This window comes from Solanum tuberosum, unplaced genomic scaffold, assembly GCF_000226075.1.
Source record: "Solanum tuberosum cultivar DM 1-3 516 R44 unplaced genomic scaffold, SolTub_3.0 scf00004, whole genome shotgun sequence".
NCBI lineage: Eukaryota > Viridiplantae > Streptophyta > Magnoliopsida > Solanales > Solanaceae > Solanum > Solanum tuberosum.
The window spans coordinates 1,448,899-1,467,133 of NW_006238930.1; the positions used below are offsets into that span (position 1 = coordinate 1,448,899).

Here is an 18,235-nt window from a genome sequence, read left to right on the forward strand (position 1 = left end):
AATTTATATGAATATACTTACACTGTTATAAAAATCTACGTTTCGATCATTTTTTTAGGATGTATTTGAGTAAGGTATATTAAATGTATAAAATTAAATTTAAATTGTATAGACCAAACTAGTCTTGGGAACGTGCGTTGCACGTTTGTCCCCCTATTACTATATAAAATTTGTAGCCAGTATAAAATCCTCAGTTGTAAATTTAAAATTATATATTCATCCACATGTACATAATTTTTCTCAGACTGTATACATACTTGTTAAAGGAGTAGATATTATGTCCCGATATCTTGAATTTGTAAACAAAGGATTCATTACTATAATTGAAATGCTAGATTCTCTAGTTACACAAGAAACAAAAAATTTAAGACTGTCAAGAAAAATGATAATAGAAAAAGGAAAATTTTAAGTCAAGATCTAATTTCATTGTATGTGTATAAATAAGAGAAAGTGTATTTAATTCAAGAAAGCACAGTTTTTTTCTTTGATTTGGAGAGGAAAACAGAACATCCACCAATAAACACCATTCAACCACTGTATATTTTCTTGGACAATTTCAATAGAAGCAAAGGAAATGTACCAGTTTCCATCTCCTTGCTCCTGCTCTTTCAAACATAGGAATTTCATTCTTATAAATATTTGTCATCTACTCCACCCAGATTTTTCATTGTTGAGTTTATGTGATTACCATTAGTCGACTCTCCAAGCTAAAGCCATTTCATTGACAAAAGGAGGCAGTCTGAGTGGAGCAACAAATATCAAAACCAAAATTTCCAACACATTACAAAACATGGCAGATTGGGAACATTCTAGCGTCTAAAAGTGACATCCATATGCAGTAAGACATTAAGAAATTATTTCACCAAGAGCACCATTTTCTAGATCCAAGAATAGCAATATGGACTTGATGTCCCTCTAGTTTGGACATCAAAAAATCTGAATATAATAGGAAACAAAGCAATAACAATTGATTTTTGGTTATGAAATATTAATATGGATGTCCCCGAATATTCTCTATGATGTATAGTTAATCCTTCACTACATACATCATAATGAATAGAACTTTCACACCCTCTAACTTTTCCCATAATCTCCCATGTTAATGCTATGTTATAACAACCTTTTGTATGCCTCTATCAATACTATATATAGAGGCTCATATTGTGTACACTTGAACATACTTATTGAAAGAATAAGAAATCGCTCTTCTCTTATCTCCGTGTTTCTATTGCTTTAATAACGAAGGGTCTAAGACATTGTGTTTGATGGTGAAGAAAGAAAGTGTTGAGACGAAAATGGTTATCATAAAGGTTTTTTTCTTTCTTTTTTTCTTCCGTCAATTCATAGTGAAATTCTTGATTATCAAGCACACTAACGAAAATATTAAATTTACTTGAGAAAACGGAGTTAAGTAGGAAAAAGAACACTGAAGCAAAGTTAAATAGACTGATCTAAATAATTTTAAGGGAATTCATTTTTATAGCTCATATTAACATCATGGCACATAACAACTCTGGGAAAAAGTTAGGTTGTTGATTGAAAAATTCAATTTGCTACAAGAAATCATCGAGTTCATACATACGATGGCAACCATCATTTTCTTATGGCATCACTACTGAGATCACTTCTACACCACCATATGCAACAAAGCCTCATTAGAAAAGTGAAATTATCCTCTAGGCATCGTAGTCACACAGGAAAAAGGACTCTATTTTTTTTTCCAGTATATTGGTTTAGGAAAAAAAAAAAAAAGAGAACTATGTACCTATCCTTACACGTGTTTCCAAATAACTGGTTCTTGAAAGACAAACTATTTGGACGCATCCTTCATTTGGTTAGCAATTCCTGCTTCGTTTGCTCAGCCATTTTAGATAAATCTTATATTCTCCTCGAGGTCCTTACAACAAATCTTTGGAAACCTGAAGATCAATTCTTGATGCCATTTAAAAGTACTTCAAGCTCACTTTTTGACACCATTTAAATTGAAGCAAGTCATAGTATCATGAGAGAAAAATAAAAATAAGTTAACATGATATAGTCCCAAAAAGGAAAAAGAAATTAAGAAACCATAGAAAAACAGATACCAAAACAACCATTTGTTATCATCTACTATTATTCAAGATTTAATCAAACAAAATAGAAAAGAAAACGGGATAAAAAATATACCAGGCCCGAGAGCATGGCCGTAATTCTTGAAGCGACCCATCTCCACAAGTAGAAGTTGCGCTTGGATCAGTATATGAATCCTAATTACTGAGGAGATCTATTTCAGACTTTTGATTTCTGAAAAGATGTGTAGCGGTATTGGAGATGAAACGGTCATAACTCCTGGGAATTTGAAGTGACGGCTAACTGTATATGATGATTAGAATTAGTATAATAATTTATTAATATAATAAGATTATTATTTAATAATTAATTAATTAATGTTTTCATTTTTTATTTAGTTGAAGGGTGAAATGGTAATTCAACTTTTGATTTAGATTCTTCCCACTTTTAATAATATATGATGATGACATGGACCAATATCACAGCTCTAAAGCTACTAAAAAATTCATTTCTAAGTAAAAGATTATATTATTACAAAACAGACGAGGATTACGAAAACAGTTATCAACATTTTTTTTCCCGATTACATATGATTCTATTCTACACATTTTTTTTGGTTAGTTTTCACTATTCATCAAATGTTTTGAGCAACTTGATAAAAAAAATTCTATTCTCAATTTGATCATCCGTTCAATTGTTTTCATAATACGGTAAAATCTCACTAAATTGATATAAGTGAGACCATGAAATATTATTATTTGTAGAAATATTATTTAATTAATAAATTAATATTATTAATTTTCAACTGCCTATCAGTTAACCCATCGAGATTCCATTCATAAATCTCACTTCCACTATAAGAAGAGTTAGTTTGATTCCAATCTCTTTCCTCTATTAAAACATCTTGAGGAGTAGGCCTGAGATAGTAATATGTTTGCATGCTAGGTTTTCTAGCATAAGCAGTATTACCACTATTCTTCTTTGGATACCTATGAAGTTTATTAACTTCCATTTATATTAGAATCATTGTATCTTACTAATTTATGTATCATATTTATTGAATTCACATAAAAATAAATTCATTATACGCAAAGTACAATGAATATATCAAACTCATTGTATCTTCCTAAATTGTGATTTATTGAATTCATATAAAAATAAATTCATTATACATAAAGTATGATATATGTGTATGTTCATTGTAATATATTTTTTTGTTAAATGATTCATTGTAAAATAAATTCAATGATTCATTGTAAAAATAAATTCATCATGTATAATGTTCATTGTTTCTTAATAATAAAATATTATTCATAGTATATTTACTAAAGACATTCAATGAATGATGGTGAGAGAATAAACTATATAAGCAATAAAATCATATTTCAATAAGTTGTCTTAGATATATTTGTACTTTTATAGAATTATTAATTTATAATATTAATGGAACCATATATTTATACAAAAGTTTTCTGAAAATATATTATCTTATCCAAGTTGGAATGGGAGGAAAATATTATGTTAGAGAATCATTAATTTAGTGAGGTATTATTATACCATTATTTCTATATTTGCCTTATCAGATTCAGGGATTAACAATGTTTGAATTAGTTAAGTTGCATGCGACTGTTTTGACAATATAAATGAATTTTAAGCAAAACATTCAATAGCTATTTGTGGAAACATATCTAATTGCAAGTCAATTCAAACTAATCCCAAAAGGAAATAGATTTACTAGATTTCTTAAACAGAAATGGGGAAAAAGAGGAAATTGAATGAAATTATTCAATAGATTTCCCAAAAGAGAAATGGCGAAAGTATATTTAAATGTTCACCAATAACATGAGATTACCATCAACTTTAGCTACTAAGATTAAGATTATCGTTTGATTGATAACCTACTCTCTACTAATTACTCTTTAGTCGCTTTTTCCCCCTCTCGTTTCTTCAAAAACATGGAAAACGCGCAGCTCAAAAAAGTGATAGCGGGAGCAGTTCAAATTCAGCCTCTGCAAGTGTCAAGAGCGATGACCGGAGACGGATTGATGCTGGGTTTTTCCCGCGGAACAGCTGCGGAAACATCGTACGCGGCAGCAAAAACGTCGGTGTGGTGGGATATAGAAAATTGTCAGGTACCCAGGGGATGTGACGCCCATGGAATCGCTCAGAATATAAACACGGCATTAATGAATATGAACTATCATGGACCAGTCACCATTTCCGCCTATGGTGACACCAATATCATTCCCTCGTCCATTCAAGGAGCCCTCTCTACTACTGGAATCAGCCTCAATCACGTCCCAGCCGGTATAGTAACAATCAGTCTTTTAAATTGAGATTAGTTTAAATTGGTAGTTGTTAGTTACCTCATTCTTTAGTGCAAATTCATTCATTAATTTTGTTTGATAAATTACAGTGACTAAGGATGCTAGTGATAAGAAAATTTTGGTGGATATGATATTTTGGGCAGTGGACAATCCTGCACCTGCCAATTATTTGCTCATTTCAGGAGATGGGGATTTCTCCAATGCCATTCATCAGTTGCGGATGAGGAAATATAATATTCTTCTAGCACAACCTGTTTATGCTTCTCCTGCTCTTGCTGTGGCTGCCACAAATGTGTGGCAATGGACAAGCCTTGCTGCTGGAGGATCTCCACGAGGACTTCCTTTTCGTACCAATACATTACCTCAAAATTATATACCAACTCCAATTTCTAAACCTATATTAGCTAACCAACCTGCTTATTCCAATACCAATACCAATGCTAATGCTTCCAGGGCCCAAAGTTTATCTAATCCTGGATGCTATTTTGATACAAAAACTAAAGCTATTTATCTACCTAAGAACTCCAATCAACTGACTATGGCCGGCACGTCAAGCAGACCAGCTATAGTTGAAGAAACTAGTAGCAGGTATTGCCCACGCGCACCAGCTGTTGCACTAGTGCAGTTTGTACCACATCTCTTTTTCACAAAGTCTGATAGTTCAGAGATCCACAACAGTAAATTCATAGAAAATAAGCCTGCTCAGCGTACTCAATCCCAACCTTTTCTTGTTCCAGATAACTTTGTGAAATTGAACTCTTGCCAGGACCCCCCGCTTCAACGACCTGAAGATTCTGCTGATTTCTCTACACCATTTGTACATAATCCTAACGCTGGCATGGGTAATTTATCTGATAGCCCCATAAACTTATATTACACTCCTAATTTTTTATTGACAAAATAAGTAAGTATTGTGACCGAAACAGAAGTTTACTAAGCCAGTTAGTTTCTTGAGGCAACTAATGGTGGTAATTTTCTTGCAGGTAGGGGTGATTTATGTGGTTCTATGAACAAGGCTGATGTACGTCCTGAGTTCTCCTTTCTTCCACCCTCATTGGGTGTTTCTAAATCTGTCTGTGGTAATTTAGATTTGGATCTCCAGCTGCCTAAACACATTCAAAGTCTTATAATGGTCATATTTAATTCGTTGAACACTTTGAGGTTCGAGAAGATTTTGCCTACCAAAGAAAACCTTCGTTATTGTATACGTTATAGTAACCCTGAATATCATCATACTGATGTTACAGTAGCCTTAAATACTGCACTAGAGCAACAAATGATATTAAAGTTAGGACTAGTTAATTTTGAGCTATATGTTAGTAGGACTGCAAGGATTTGGAAATGTGTGAATCCACTTGGTGGCAATCCTAACCAGTATAAGGATGCAACTTGGAATGTGATTGAGGAATTTCTTTGTTCAACTGTTGGACATTCAGCGATAGCAGCATCTGAATGCAGGTAAACAATTTATGCTGCATGGTTTTTAATGATTCTCAGAGTTTTTTTCTCATGTTCTGTCTGTCTTCCAGGTATGAAGCCGCTTTGATTCTTAGAAATGCATGCCTCAAAAACCTTACATTGGCTGAAGTACTTCAAATCCTGAATATGATTATCACTCTGAAGGGTTGGATCAAAACTCACTCTGAGTGGCAACCAATTACTATCACTCTTCCAGAAACTAATAATGATAAAGATACCAGAACAGGTACCTAGTTGAGAGATCTCTTTCAGTATTTTACCATGTCATAGCCATGACATATGTTTTCAGAAATGGATCAGATATCTTGGAGTTACGGATTTTAAAAGAAGCTCATTTTCATATAAGACTGTATGCTCAGTGCCAACTTGATGACAACATATATAGGAGCGAGATCTCTTTTACTTTTGTGGACTTCTTATGTATGTTTTGTATATATTTGATTCACAATCTTCAAGAATGTATAGAGGAAAATTGTATCCATCCCTGCTACGTCAAAAAAATAATATATAAATTCGTCTTTTGGCCAGAAACACAATCAACTCTCCGTGGACTTCTCTTTTAATTTGCTAACATTATTGTTAGTAGGTGTACCAACTATGATTGTTAAAGTAGCTGCCAGATAAGTATCTATGTAAATTGTCCCAACTTGAAATGTGTCATACCAGGAAAAAATAGCTGAAAGGTGAAAATTATTGATTTAGACGTAAAAATATTGAGTTCAATTTGCTTTTGTGTTTTTTAAAATTGGATCTTCCGTTCGAGATAATTTTTTTTAAAAGAAACAAATTGTTTCATAACGGATTGGAACGTTAATACATGAACACCTAAGGCCTAGGGGTGTTTGATAGTTGGGTAAGAAGTGAATTATTCATGTATTAAAATCAACATAACTAGTACCATGTTTGGTAATATTTTAATTACTATTTATAAAATTCATCACACGAAGTACAATGTTTGGTTATAATTACCAATTACAATCCCACATAGTTATTGGAGTCTCATGCAAGTGCCTCCATACTGTTTCTTGCAAGTGTCTTCGTACTGTTTCTTGGGGTTACTTATGATCACATGTTTCAACGTGCAGCTTTATCTTTCTCTTTGTCCCGTGTCTTCTGGAGAAGCCTGAGATGGAAGTCTCACAAATTCAATTCAACTTCTGGAATTTCTTTTAAAATGCACTTTGTGCTTTTGCTCCGAATTTCTCAATTTTCTTAGTGAGTGGTAGAACTGATGCTATAACCATTTAAGTTGCCGGTGTATTGAAAGATTGGATACTTATTGCCCTTTCAACTCTTATTGTCCCAGAGTCGACAATAACCACTCTTAATATTGTAGGTTTATGCCATTGTTAATCTTAGTATTTCTTCATTTTTATGTCCTATGGGAGCTTTATGCCATCAAACATCTTACTAAATAATTCTGTTTTTGTGTAGCATTATATATGTGGTGTTGTGATGTATAACTACTTGAAGATAAAGGATGTTCGAGCTGTTCAACTTCCTATAGATAGGAATAGCTAAGGTCTGATCTAATGACTTTCAAGTTTCGATTTCAGAATTTGCATTTTTATTTCTGAGTTTGTGTTTTTAATTCTCTATTCATCACTTCCTTCTTTTTTCTTTTTTCTCAATTTTCCCCAAAAGGAACATCTGCTTATGATGATCCATGCTTCTTTTATTCCTTTGGAAGCCCCAGTGTCCAAATATGAAAAGCTTTCTAGCGTGTCTAGAAAAGAGTTACCTAATAAAGGGAACACGGCATAAGACAGGAGCTCGAGAACAAGCTAAACAGTTAATCAACAATTATTCGTTTTAACATGATTTGAGCTTGCATGGCTTGCTTAATTATGCATATCTCTGTTCATCATTGAATCTTATCTTGCATGCAAAAAGAATATAAAAATTCTAGTACAAATGGGTTTTTATTGCAAGCAATGCCAAAAATTTCCTTTCTGCACTTTGCCTCTGACATGAGCTTAAGATGGAGAAGAAGTCATCCGATCCGTTTGATTAACAGGGGTTAAGGATGCTTGGGATAAGACAGTTTTGGTGGATATGCTATTTTGGGCAACGGACAATATATCCTGCACCTGAGGAAGATTACTCAAGCCTTATAAAGAGACCATCTATCTCATTAACCATCAATGTGAGACTTTCTTTCATTCTTCAACTCCCCACCTTAGGCCCAGAGCTGGACATTTGGAGCCCAGCATTGGGTGAGAACAGTGTAGTTTTAGAAGATTTAGTGAGTTAGGAGAAGAGAATGTGAGTTCTCGATGATTAGAAATGGAAGAGAGAATATCTCATTTCTATATTTCGTGTATTGAATAATGTGTTGTATATGTGTGCAAGATAACTCAAACAAGAGCTAGATTTAAGATACTCAGCGTTTCATTGAATCCCATTAAATGTGTGCGGTTTTTCCAATATAACGATTGAAACATGTGAGAATTATGGAAACAGAAATCTAACATATTATTTTATAAATTCCTCAACCTGCCCACTAATGTAAATATCAGAATTCACTAGATTTTTTAAAATATTTATTTTTAATCCTCTTTAGGAGCTCATATTCTTTTTGTTTTCTTGATTACTCAAATTTATAAACTTATGATTGGAAGTGGAGGATGTTTACCATCTGAATAACTTCTTTTTGTCTCAAAATTCACTTGATTACATACGACTCTACACATATTTTCTGTTAGTTTTCACCGTTCATCAAGTGTTTCGAGCAAATCAATAAAAAATTTCTATTCTCGATTAGATCATCTATTCAATTATTTTCCTAATACCATCATTTCTACATTTGCCTTATCAAGGGTTAACAATATTTGAATTAGTAACTTTGAATGTGACTTGATTATTATATAATTGGGATAAGGCATAAGTACCCCCTAGACTATGACTGAAATCCCAGAGACACACATAAACTTAACTAAGATCCTATTATCCCTAACTAATTTTTTGCTTATTTTTGTGCACCTTTTGTGCTGATGTGGCACCTTCAATCGCCCAAGTTTGTTGTGTTTGAACACACTCGCCCGCCATGTGTGTAAATATTATTTTTTCATTAAAATTATTATTTTTTAGAATAAAAATTTTAAATTTTTAAAAAAAATTAAGAATTTTTTTATCTTGTATTTAAATTAAGTTAATACACATTTTTTTACCTTGTATTGAAACTATTTTTTTTTACTTACATTCATTGTTTTTTCTCTTTTATTTTTCTATTGAAACTATTTTCTTTGTCTTTCGTTTTGATTTGATTTAAAATAAGTTAACTTTGAACGAATATCAAAATAAGTGTAGAAATCAAATAAAACATAAAAATATTAAAACATAAAAATATTAAAACAATAAAATTAAAAGATACTTTTAAATTTTTTTTTATAAAATACACATAATTTATTAAAAACAATTAAAAGTTAAAAGATAATAAATTAATTAAAAAAAATAAAGTGAAAAGAAATTAAAATAAATATTTTACAAAGAAGGAAATAAAATAATTAAATATATATAAGTTTTATTATTAATAAATACGTGCACTAACTAATTATAAAATTGTCAATAAAAAAATGACATGTGTCCAATTTGTGCACTATGTACTTGCCTTCAAGAGAGTATGCACACTTTCTGTGACATTTTAGTATTTGGGGTGTATTTATTCCATTTTAAATTAGTTTAGGAGTAATAAGACTCTAGTTAAGTTTAAGTGTCTGGGATGTTGGTTATAGTCTTGGGGATATTTATGCATTATCCCTATATAATTTAACTGGTCAACAAAATAAATTAATTTTGAGATAAACATTCCATAGTTATTTATGGAAACAAATTTAATTGCAAGTCAATTCAAACTAGTCCAAAAAGGAAATTAATTTACTAGATTTCTCAAACAGAAATGAGAAAAAAAGGAAATTGATTGAAATCTTTCCATAGATTTACCAAAAGAGAAATGGTGAAATTGTATTTAAATGGTCATTGTTGACATTACCAATCAACTAGCTAGTAAGATTAAAATTAATCATTTGATTGATAACCTACTCTCTAGTCTTTAGTTGCTTTTTTCCAGTAAGTTGGAAAGCGCGCAGTTAAAAAAAGTGATAGCAGGAGCAGTTCAAATTCAGCCTCTGCAAGTCCCAGGTGCGATGGCCGGAGACGGATTGAAGCCGGATTTTCCCTGCGGAACAGCGGCGGAAACACCATACGCGGCAGCAAAAACGTCTGTGTGGTGGGATATAGAAAATTGTCAGGTGCCCAGGGGATGTGACGCCAATGCAATCGCCCAGAATATAAACGCGGCATCGAAGGAGATGAACTATCATGGACCAGTCACCATTTCCGCTTATGGTGATACCAATGGCATTCTTTCGTCCATTCAAGAAGCCCTATCTACAACTGGAATCAGTCTCAATCACGTCCCCGCCGATATAGTAACAATCAGTCTTTTAAATTGAGATTAGTGGTATGTAGGATTTACATAGCTAGCCCTGCTAACAACTTAATTTTGTTTGATGAATTACAGTGATTAAGGATGCTAGTGATAAGAGAATTTTGGTGGATATGCTATTATGGGCAGTGGACAATCCTGCACCTGCAAATTATTTACTCATTTCAGGAGATGGGGATTTCTCCAATGCCATTCATCAGTTGTGGATGAGGAAATATAATATTCTTCTAGCACAACCTGTTTATGCTTCTCCTGCTCTTGCTGTTGCTGCCACAAATGTATGGCAATGGACAAGCCTTGCTGCTGGAAGATCTCCACCAGAATTTGCTTTTAGTACCAATACATTACGTCAAAATTATATATCTACTCCAATTTCTAAACCTATATAAGCGAACCAACCTGCTTTTTCCAATGCCCATGCCAATACCAATGCTAATGCTTCCAGGGCCCAAAGTTTATCCAATCCTGGATGCTATTCTGATACAAAAATTAAAGCTGTTTACATACCTAAGAACTCAAATCAACTGACTATGACCAGCATGTCAGGTACGCCAACTAAAGTTGAAGAAACTAGTAGCAGTTATTGCCCACGCGCACCAGCTGTTGCACCAGTCCAGTTTTTACCACATCTCTTTTTCACAAAGTCTGATGGTTAGGATACAAGAACAGGTACCTAGTTGAGAGATCTTGTTCAGTATTTTATATGGATCAAATATCTTGGAGTTACAACTTTTAAAAGAAACTCAATTTCATATAAAACAGTACATTCTGTGCCAACTTGATGACGGCATATATAGGAGCGAGATTTTTTTTACTTTTATAGACTTCTTATGTATGTTTTGTATATACATTTGATTTACGATCTTCAAGAATGTATAGGGGAAATTGTATCCATCCCGGCTACATAAAAAAAATACTAATATATAAATTCGTCTTTTGGCCAGAACATGATCAACTCTCCATGGACTTCTCTTTTAATTTGCTCACATTAGTGTTAGTAGGTGTACCAACTAATGTTAAAGTAACTGTCAGATATATATCTATGTGAATTGTCCCAGGCTGAAATGTTGTCATACCATGAAAAAATAGCTGAAAGGTGAAAAGTATTGGATTAGACGCAAAATTCTTGAGTTCTATATGTTTTTCTGTTTTTTAAAGTTGGATTTTCCGTCTGAGATAAAAGATTTAAAACGAATGTGTGGCAATGGACAACCCTTGCTGCTGGAGGTTATCCATGAGAACTTGCTTTTCGTACTAACACATTACGTCGAGAATCTATACGGACTCCAATTTTTCAACCTATACCTGCAGCAAACCAATCTGCTTATTCCAATGCCAATGCTAATGCTTCTGGGGTCCAAAAGTTATATAATCCTGGACGTTATTTTGATACAAAAACTAAAGATATTTACGTGCCTAAGAACTCAAATCAACTGACTATGACCAGCATGTCAAGTACGCCAGCTATAGTTGAAGAAACTAGTAGCAGCTATTTCCGACGCACACCAATGCAGTTTGTACCACATCTCTTTTTCACGAAGTCTGGTAGTTCACAGAAGCACAACAGAAGAATTGAAGAAACAAGTAGCAGTTATTGCCCACACACACCAACAGTTGCACCAATTCACTTTGCACCGCATCAATTTTTTCGCGAGGTCTGATAGTTCAGATGTGAAATTAGGTCTTGGGGCTAACTCACATCCTAAAAGTTAGCTCAAAGAGAGAAGGATTACTCAAGCCTTATAAAGAGACCATCCATCTCATTAACCATCAATGTGAGACTTTCTTTCATTCTTCAACGCCCCACCTTAGGCCTAGGGCTGGACATTTGGAGCCCAACATTGGGTGAGAACCGTGTAGTTTAAGAAGATTTAGTGAGTTAGAAGAAGAGAATGTGAGTTCTTGATGATTAGAAGTGGAAGAGAGAATATCTCATTTCTACATTTCGTGTATTGAATGATGTGTACAAGATAACTCAAACAACAATTAGATTTAAGATACTTAGAGTTTCATTGAATCCCATTAAATGTGTGCGGTTTTTCCAATATAATGATTGAAACATGTGAGAATTATGAAAACAGTTATCTAACATCTTATTTTATAAATTCCTCAACTTGCCCACTAATGTAAATATCATAATTCTCATAATTCACCAGATTTTTTAAAATATTTATTTTTAATCCTTTTTAGGAGCTCCCATTCTTTTTGTTTTCTTGATTTTTCAAATTTATAAACTTATTTTTAATCCTTTTTAAGAGCTCCCATCTGAATAACTTCTTTTTGTCTCAAAATTCACCTGATTACATACGACTCTACACATATTTTCTGTTAGTTTTCACCGTTCATCAAGTGTTTCGAGCAACTCAATAAAATTTTTCTATTCTCGATTTGATCATCTATTCAATTATTTTCCTAATACCATTATTTCTACATTTGCCTTATCAAGGGTTAACAATATTTGAATTAGTAACTTTGCATGTGACTTGATTATTATATAATTGGGATAAGTCATAAGTATCCCCTAGACTATGACTGAAATCTCAGAGACAAACCTAAACTTAACTAAGATTCTATTACCCCTAACTCATTTTTTTCGTATTTTTGTGCACCTTTTGTGCTGATGTGGCACCTTTCAACCACTCAAGTTAGTTGTGTTTGTACACACTCGCCCGCCATGTGTGTAAATATTATTTTTTTTTAAAATAATTTTTTTTTTAAAAAAATCTTATTTTTTTATCTTATATTTAAATTAAGTTAATACACATTTTTTTACCTTGTATTGAAACTATTTTTTTTTTGCTTACATTCATTATTTTTTCTCTTTTATTTTTCTATTGAGTTTATTTTCTTTGTCTTTCGTTTTGATTTGATTTCAAATGTCTTGTATTTAAAATAAGTTAATTTTGAACGGATATAAAAATAAGTGAAGAAAATCAAATAAATCATAAAAAAATTAAAACATTACAATTAAAGGACACTTTTAAATTGTTTTTTTTTATAAAAAAAATACACATAAATTATTATAAATAATTAAAAGGAAAAGATAATAAATTAATTTAAAAAAAATTAAAGTGAAAAGAAATTAAAATAAATATTTTACAAAGAAAGAAATAAAATAATTAAATATATATAAGTTTTATTATTAATAAATATGTATACTAACTAATATAAAGTTACCAATAAAAAAATGACATGTGTCCAATTTATGCGCTCATAACTTGCCTTCAAGCGAGTGTGCACACTCTCTATGACATTTATGATGTATTTATTCTATTTTAAATTAGTTTAAGGGGTAATAGGACTCTAGTTAAGTTTAGATATGTGTTGAAATTTCGGTCATAGTCTTGAGTGTATTTATGCATTATCCCTATATAATTTAACTGGTCAACAAAATAAATTAATTTTGAGATAAACATTCCATAGTTATTTATGGAAACAAATCTAATTGCAAGTCAATTCAAACTAGTCCAAAAAGGAAATTGATTTATTAGATTTCTCAAACAGAAATGGAAAAAAAAGGAAATTGATATAGTGTATTTCGAAAGAGAAATGGGAAAATAAAGGAAGTTGACTGAAATCATTCAATAGATTTACCAAAAGAGAAATGGTGAAATTGTATTTAAATGGTCACCGTTGACATTACCAATCAACTTAGCTAGTAAGATTAAAATTAATCATTTGATTGATAATCTACTCTCTAGTATTTAGTTGCTTTTTTCCTCTGGTTTTTTCCCAGTAAGATGGAAAGCCTGCAGTTACAAAAAGTGATAGCGGGAGCAGTTCAAATTCAGCCTGTGCAAGTGCCAGGTGCGATGGCCGGAGACGGATTGAAGCCGGGTTTTCCCCACGGAACAGCGGCGGAAACACCATACGCGTCAGCAAAAACGTCGGTGTGGTGGGATATAGAAAATTGTCAGGTGCCCAGGGGATGTGATGCCCATGCAATCGCTCAGAATATAAACGCAGCATTGAAGGAGATGAACTATCATGGACCAGTCACCATTTCTGCCTATGGTGATACCAATGGCATTCTTTCGTCCATACAAGAAGCCCTATCTACTACTGGAATCAGTCTCAATCACGTCTCGGCAGGTATAGTAACAATCAGTCTTTTAAATTGAGATTAGTTTAAATCGAGTGGTATGTAGGATTTCTATAGCTAGCCATGCTAACAACTTAATTTTGTTTGATGAATTACAGTGACTAAGGATGCTAGTGATAAGAGAATTTTGGTGGATATGTTATTATGGGCAGTGGACAATCCTGCACCTGCAAATTATTTGCTCATTTCAGGAGATGGGGATTTCTCCAATGCCATTCATCAGTTGCGGATGAGGAAGTATAATATTCTTCTAGCACAACCTGTTTATGCTTCTCCTGCTCTTGCTGTTGCTGCCACAAATGTATGGCAATGGACAAGCCTTGCTGCTGGAAGATCTCCACCAGAATTTGCTTTTGGTACCAACACATTACGTCAAAATTATATACCTACTCCAATTTTTAAACCTATATCAGCGAACCAACCTGCTTTTTCCAATCTCCATGCCAATACCAATACCAATGCTATTGCTTTCAGGGCTCAAAGTTTATCCAATCCTGGATGTTATTCTGATACAAAAACTAAGGCTATTTACATACCTAAGAACTCGAATCAACTGACTATGACCAGCATGTCAGGTACGCCAACTAAAGTTGAAGAAACTAGTAGCAGTTATAGCCCACACGCACCAGCTGTTGCACCAGTCCAGTTTTTACCACATCTTTTTTTCACAAAGTCTGATGGTTCAGAAAACCACAACAGTTAATTCATAGAAAATAAGCCTGCTCAGCATACTCAATCCCAACCTCCTCTTGTTCCAGATAACTTTGTGAAACTGAACTCTCGCCCGGACAATTTGCAACCCCCACTTCAACGACTTAAACAAAACTCACTTTATCACTCTGAAGGGTTGGATCATCAAAACTCACTTTGAGTGGCAACCAATTACTATCACTCTTCCAGGAACTAATAATGATAAGGATACCAGAACAGGTACCTAGTTGAGAGGTTCAGTATTTTATATGGATCAGATATCTTGGAGTTACAACTTTTAAAAGAAGCTCAATTTCATATAAGACAATACATTCTGTGCCAACTTGATTACGGCATATATAGGAGCGAGATTTTTTTTACTTTTGTAGACTTCTTATGTATGTTTTGTATATACATTTGATCTACGATCTTCAAGAATGTATAGGGGAAATTGTACCCATCCCTGCTACATCAAAAAAAAAATATATAAATTCTTCTTTTGGCCAGAACATGATCAACTCTCCATGGATTTCTTTTTTAATTTGCTCACATTATTGTTAGTAGGTGTACCAACTAATGTTAAAGTAACTGTCAGATGCATCGCCCCAGGCTGAAATGTGTCATACCATGAAAAAATAGCTGAAAAGTAAAAAGTATTAGATTAGACGCAAAATTATTGAGTTCTATGTGCTTTTGTGTTTTTTAAAGTTGGATCTTCCGTCTGAGATAAAAGATTTAAAAAGAAACAAATTGTTGCATAACGGATTTGAACGTTAATAAGTGAATTATTCTTGTACCATCTTTGGTTATATTTTAATTACTATGTACATAATTCATCACAAGAAGTACAGTGTTTAGTTATAATTACCAATTACAATCCCACATTATTAATGGAGTCTCATGCAAGTGCCTCCATACTGTTTTTTGCAAGAGCCTTCGTACTGTTTCTTGGGGTTACTTATGATCACATATTTCAGCTTTATCTTTCTATTTTTCCCGTGGTATCTTCTGGAGAAGCCTAGGATGGAAGTCTCACAAATTCAATTCAACTTCTGGAATTTCTTTTCAAATGCACTTTGTGCTCTTGTTCTGAATTTCTCAATTTTCTTAGTGAATGGTAGAACCGGTGCTGTAACCATTTAAGTTGCCGGTGTATTGAAAGTGTGGATACTTATTGCCCTTTCAACTCTAATTGTCCTAGAGTCGACAATAAGCACTCTTAATAGTATAGGTTATGCCATTGGTAAGCTTAATATTTCCTCTTATTTATGGGAGCTTTAATTATGCCATCAAACAACTTACTAAAATATTTCTGCTTTTGTGTAGCATTATGTGGTGTTGTGATGTATAACTACTTGAAGATCAAGGATGTTCAACTTCCTGTAGATAGTGTTTCTGATCGAAGAGCTAAGGTCTGATCTAATGACTTTCAAGTTTCGATTTCAGAATTTGCATTTTCTTTTTTTTGTTCTTAATTCATTATTCATCACTTCCTTTTTTCTTTTATTTTTTTCAATTTTCCCCAAAAGGAACATCTGCATAAGATGATCCATGCTTCTTTTATTCCTTTGGAAGCCCCAGTTTTCAAATATGAAAATCATTATAGCTTATCTAGAAAAGAGTTACCTAATAAAAGGAAGACGGGATAAGACAGGAGCTTGAGAATAGGCTAAACAATTAATCAACAGTTATTCGTTTTAACATAATTTGAGATTGCATGGTTGCTTAATTATGCATCTCTCGGTTCAGCATGGAATCCTATCTTGCATTCAAAAAAGATTAAGAAATTCTAGTAAAGATAGGTTTTATTGCAAGCATGCCTTTTGGCACTTTGCCTCTGACAGGAACTTAAGATGGAGAAGAAGTCATCCGATCTGTTTGATGAAAAGGGATTAAGGATGCTAGTGATAAAGATAATTTTGGTGGATATGCTATTTTGGGCAGCGGACAATCCTGCACCTGCCAATTATTTGCTCATTTCAGGAGATAGGAATTTCTCTGATGCCATTCATCAGTTACGGATGAGGAGATATAATATTCTTCTAGCACAACCTTTAAAGGCTTCTCCTGCTCTTGCTGCTGCTGCCACAAATGTGTGGCAGTGGACAAGCCTTGCTGCTGGAGGATCTCCACGAGAACTTGCTTTTGGTACTAACACATTACGTCAAGAATCTATACTTAATCCAATTTCTGAACATATATCAGCATACCTAGCTACCTGCTTTTTCCAATGCCCATGCAAATACCAATATCAATGCTAATGCTTCCGGGGCCAAAGCTTATCTAATCTTGGATGCTAATTTGACACTAAAACTAAAGCTATTTCGCAAGTCTGATAGTTCAGAGAACCACAACAGTAAATTCATTGAAAGTAAGCCTCCTCGGCATACTCAATCCCAAAGCCCCTCTTGTTCGAGATAACTTTGTGAAATTGAACTCTCACCAGAACAATATGCAACCTCCGCTTCAATGAACTGAAGGTTCTGCTGTTTTTTGTACATCATCCTAATGCTGGGACGGGTAATTAATCTGATAGCCCCATAAACTTGTATTACACTCCTAATTTTAGATCGACAAAATAGCCTTAAATATTGTTGTTTGCAACAAATTTTAAACATATGAAAAATAAATCAATCACACAAATTTTAAACATATGGAAAATAAATCAATCACACAAATAAAATCTGAAGAAACATGAATATTTTATTGATAATAGTGCGGGTACAATTTTGTTCCTCCTTTGATTCTACTCTCCTAATATTTATCCATGATTCGAGAACTGTTAATGGCGTATTTCTCGAACTAGGATGATTTAGATTTGACCGTTGAGTAGCCTCCGAGAATTCTTCTTGTAGAGTTCCACAAAATTTCAATGTCTACAACTGCACTTGAGCAACAGATGATATTAAAGTCCCACAAAATTTCAATGTCTTATACATGATTAACAGCATTTGAAGTATTTCCGTTGCATGTGACATAATTTTTAAATAATTTAACTGGTTGACAAAATAAACAAATTTTAAGCTAAATATTCAACAATTAATTGTGTAAACATAATCTAATTGCAAGTAAATTCAAACTAATCCTGTAAAGGAAAATGATTTAAAAGAAAAGACAATTGATTTAATAGATTTCCCATAG

General features: G+C 33.2%; 3 protein-coding genes and 1 long non-coding RNA gene across 4 annotated transcripts; 3 read left to right on the forward strand and 1 right to left on the reverse strand.

The window, feature by feature from the left end:
* Positions 1-1,452: 1,452 nt before the first annotated feature.
* LOC107059785 (uncharacterized) lies at positions 1,453-2,347 on the reverse strand. Its single transcript, XR_001472933.1, has 2 exons — positions 2,167-2,347; positions 1,453-1,963 (listed from the first exon to the last, which is right to left on the reverse strand). It is a non-coding gene; the product is annotated as an uncharacterized lncRNA (long non-coding RNA).
* A 1,657-nt stretch (positions 2,348-4,004) lies between these two features.
* LOC102599095 (meiosis arrest female protein 1-like) lies at positions 4,005-5,591 on the forward strand. The gene is made up of 4 exons (XM_015308000.1): positions 4,005-4,356; positions 4,466-5,218; positions 5,360-5,448; positions 5,538-5,591. Exons 1-4 carry the CDS (start codon positions 4,005-4,007, stop codon positions 5,589-5,591), a joined length of 1,248 nt encoding a protein of 415 aa, XP_015163486.1.
* A 47-nt stretch (positions 5,592-5,638) lies between these two features.
* On the forward strand, positions 5,639-6,118 carry LOC107060344 (uncharacterized). Its single transcript, XM_015308157.1, has 2 exons — positions 5,639-5,834; positions 5,906-6,118. The coding sequence occupies exons 1-2, from the start codon at positions 5,653-5,655 to the stop codon at positions 6,087-6,089; spliced, it is 366 nt and encodes a 121-aa protein (XP_015163643.1). The 5' UTR covers positions 5,639-5,652; the 3' UTR covers positions 6,090-6,118.
* Positions 6,119-9,951: 3,833 nt separating this feature from the next.
* Positions 9,952-10,691, forward strand: LOC102599416 (meiosis arrest female protein 1-like). The gene is made up of 2 exons (XM_015308160.1): positions 9,952-10,295; positions 10,378-10,691. Exons 1-2 carry the CDS (start codon positions 10,001-10,003, stop codon positions 10,689-10,691), a joined length of 609 nt encoding a protein of 202 aa, XP_015163646.1. The 5' UTR covers positions 9,952-10,000.
* The last annotated feature ends 7,544 nt before the right edge of the window (positions 10,692-18,235 follow it).

Coding starts and splice junctions, on each gene's coding strand:
- LOC102599095 (XM_015308000.1), top strand. CDS start 4,005: ATGGAAAACGCGCAGCTCAAAAAAGTGATAGCGGGAGCAGTTCAAATT. Junction 4,357..4,465: donor CCTCAATCACGTCCCAGCCG/GTATAGTAACAA, acceptor GATAAATTACAG/TGACTAAGGATGCTAGTGAT. Junction 5,219..5,359: donor TAATCCTAACGCTGGCATGG/GTAATTTATCTG, acceptor ATTTTCTTGCAG/GTAGGGGTGATTTATGTGGT.
- LOC107060344 (XM_015308157.1), top strand. CDS start 5,653: ATGATATTAAAGTTAGGACTAGTTAATTTTGAGCTATATGTTAGTAGG. Junction 5,835..5,905: donor ATAGCAGCATCTGAATGCAG/GTAAACAATTTA, acceptor TCTGTCTTCCAG/GTATGAAGCCGCTTTGATTC.
- LOC102599416 (XM_015308160.1), top strand. CDS start 10,001: ATGGCCGGAGACGGATTGAAGCCGGATTTTCCCTGCGGAACAGCGGCG. Junction 10,296..10,377: donor CGCCGATATAGTAACAATCA/GTCTTTTAAATT, acceptor GATGAATTACAG/TGATTAAGGATGCTAGTGAT.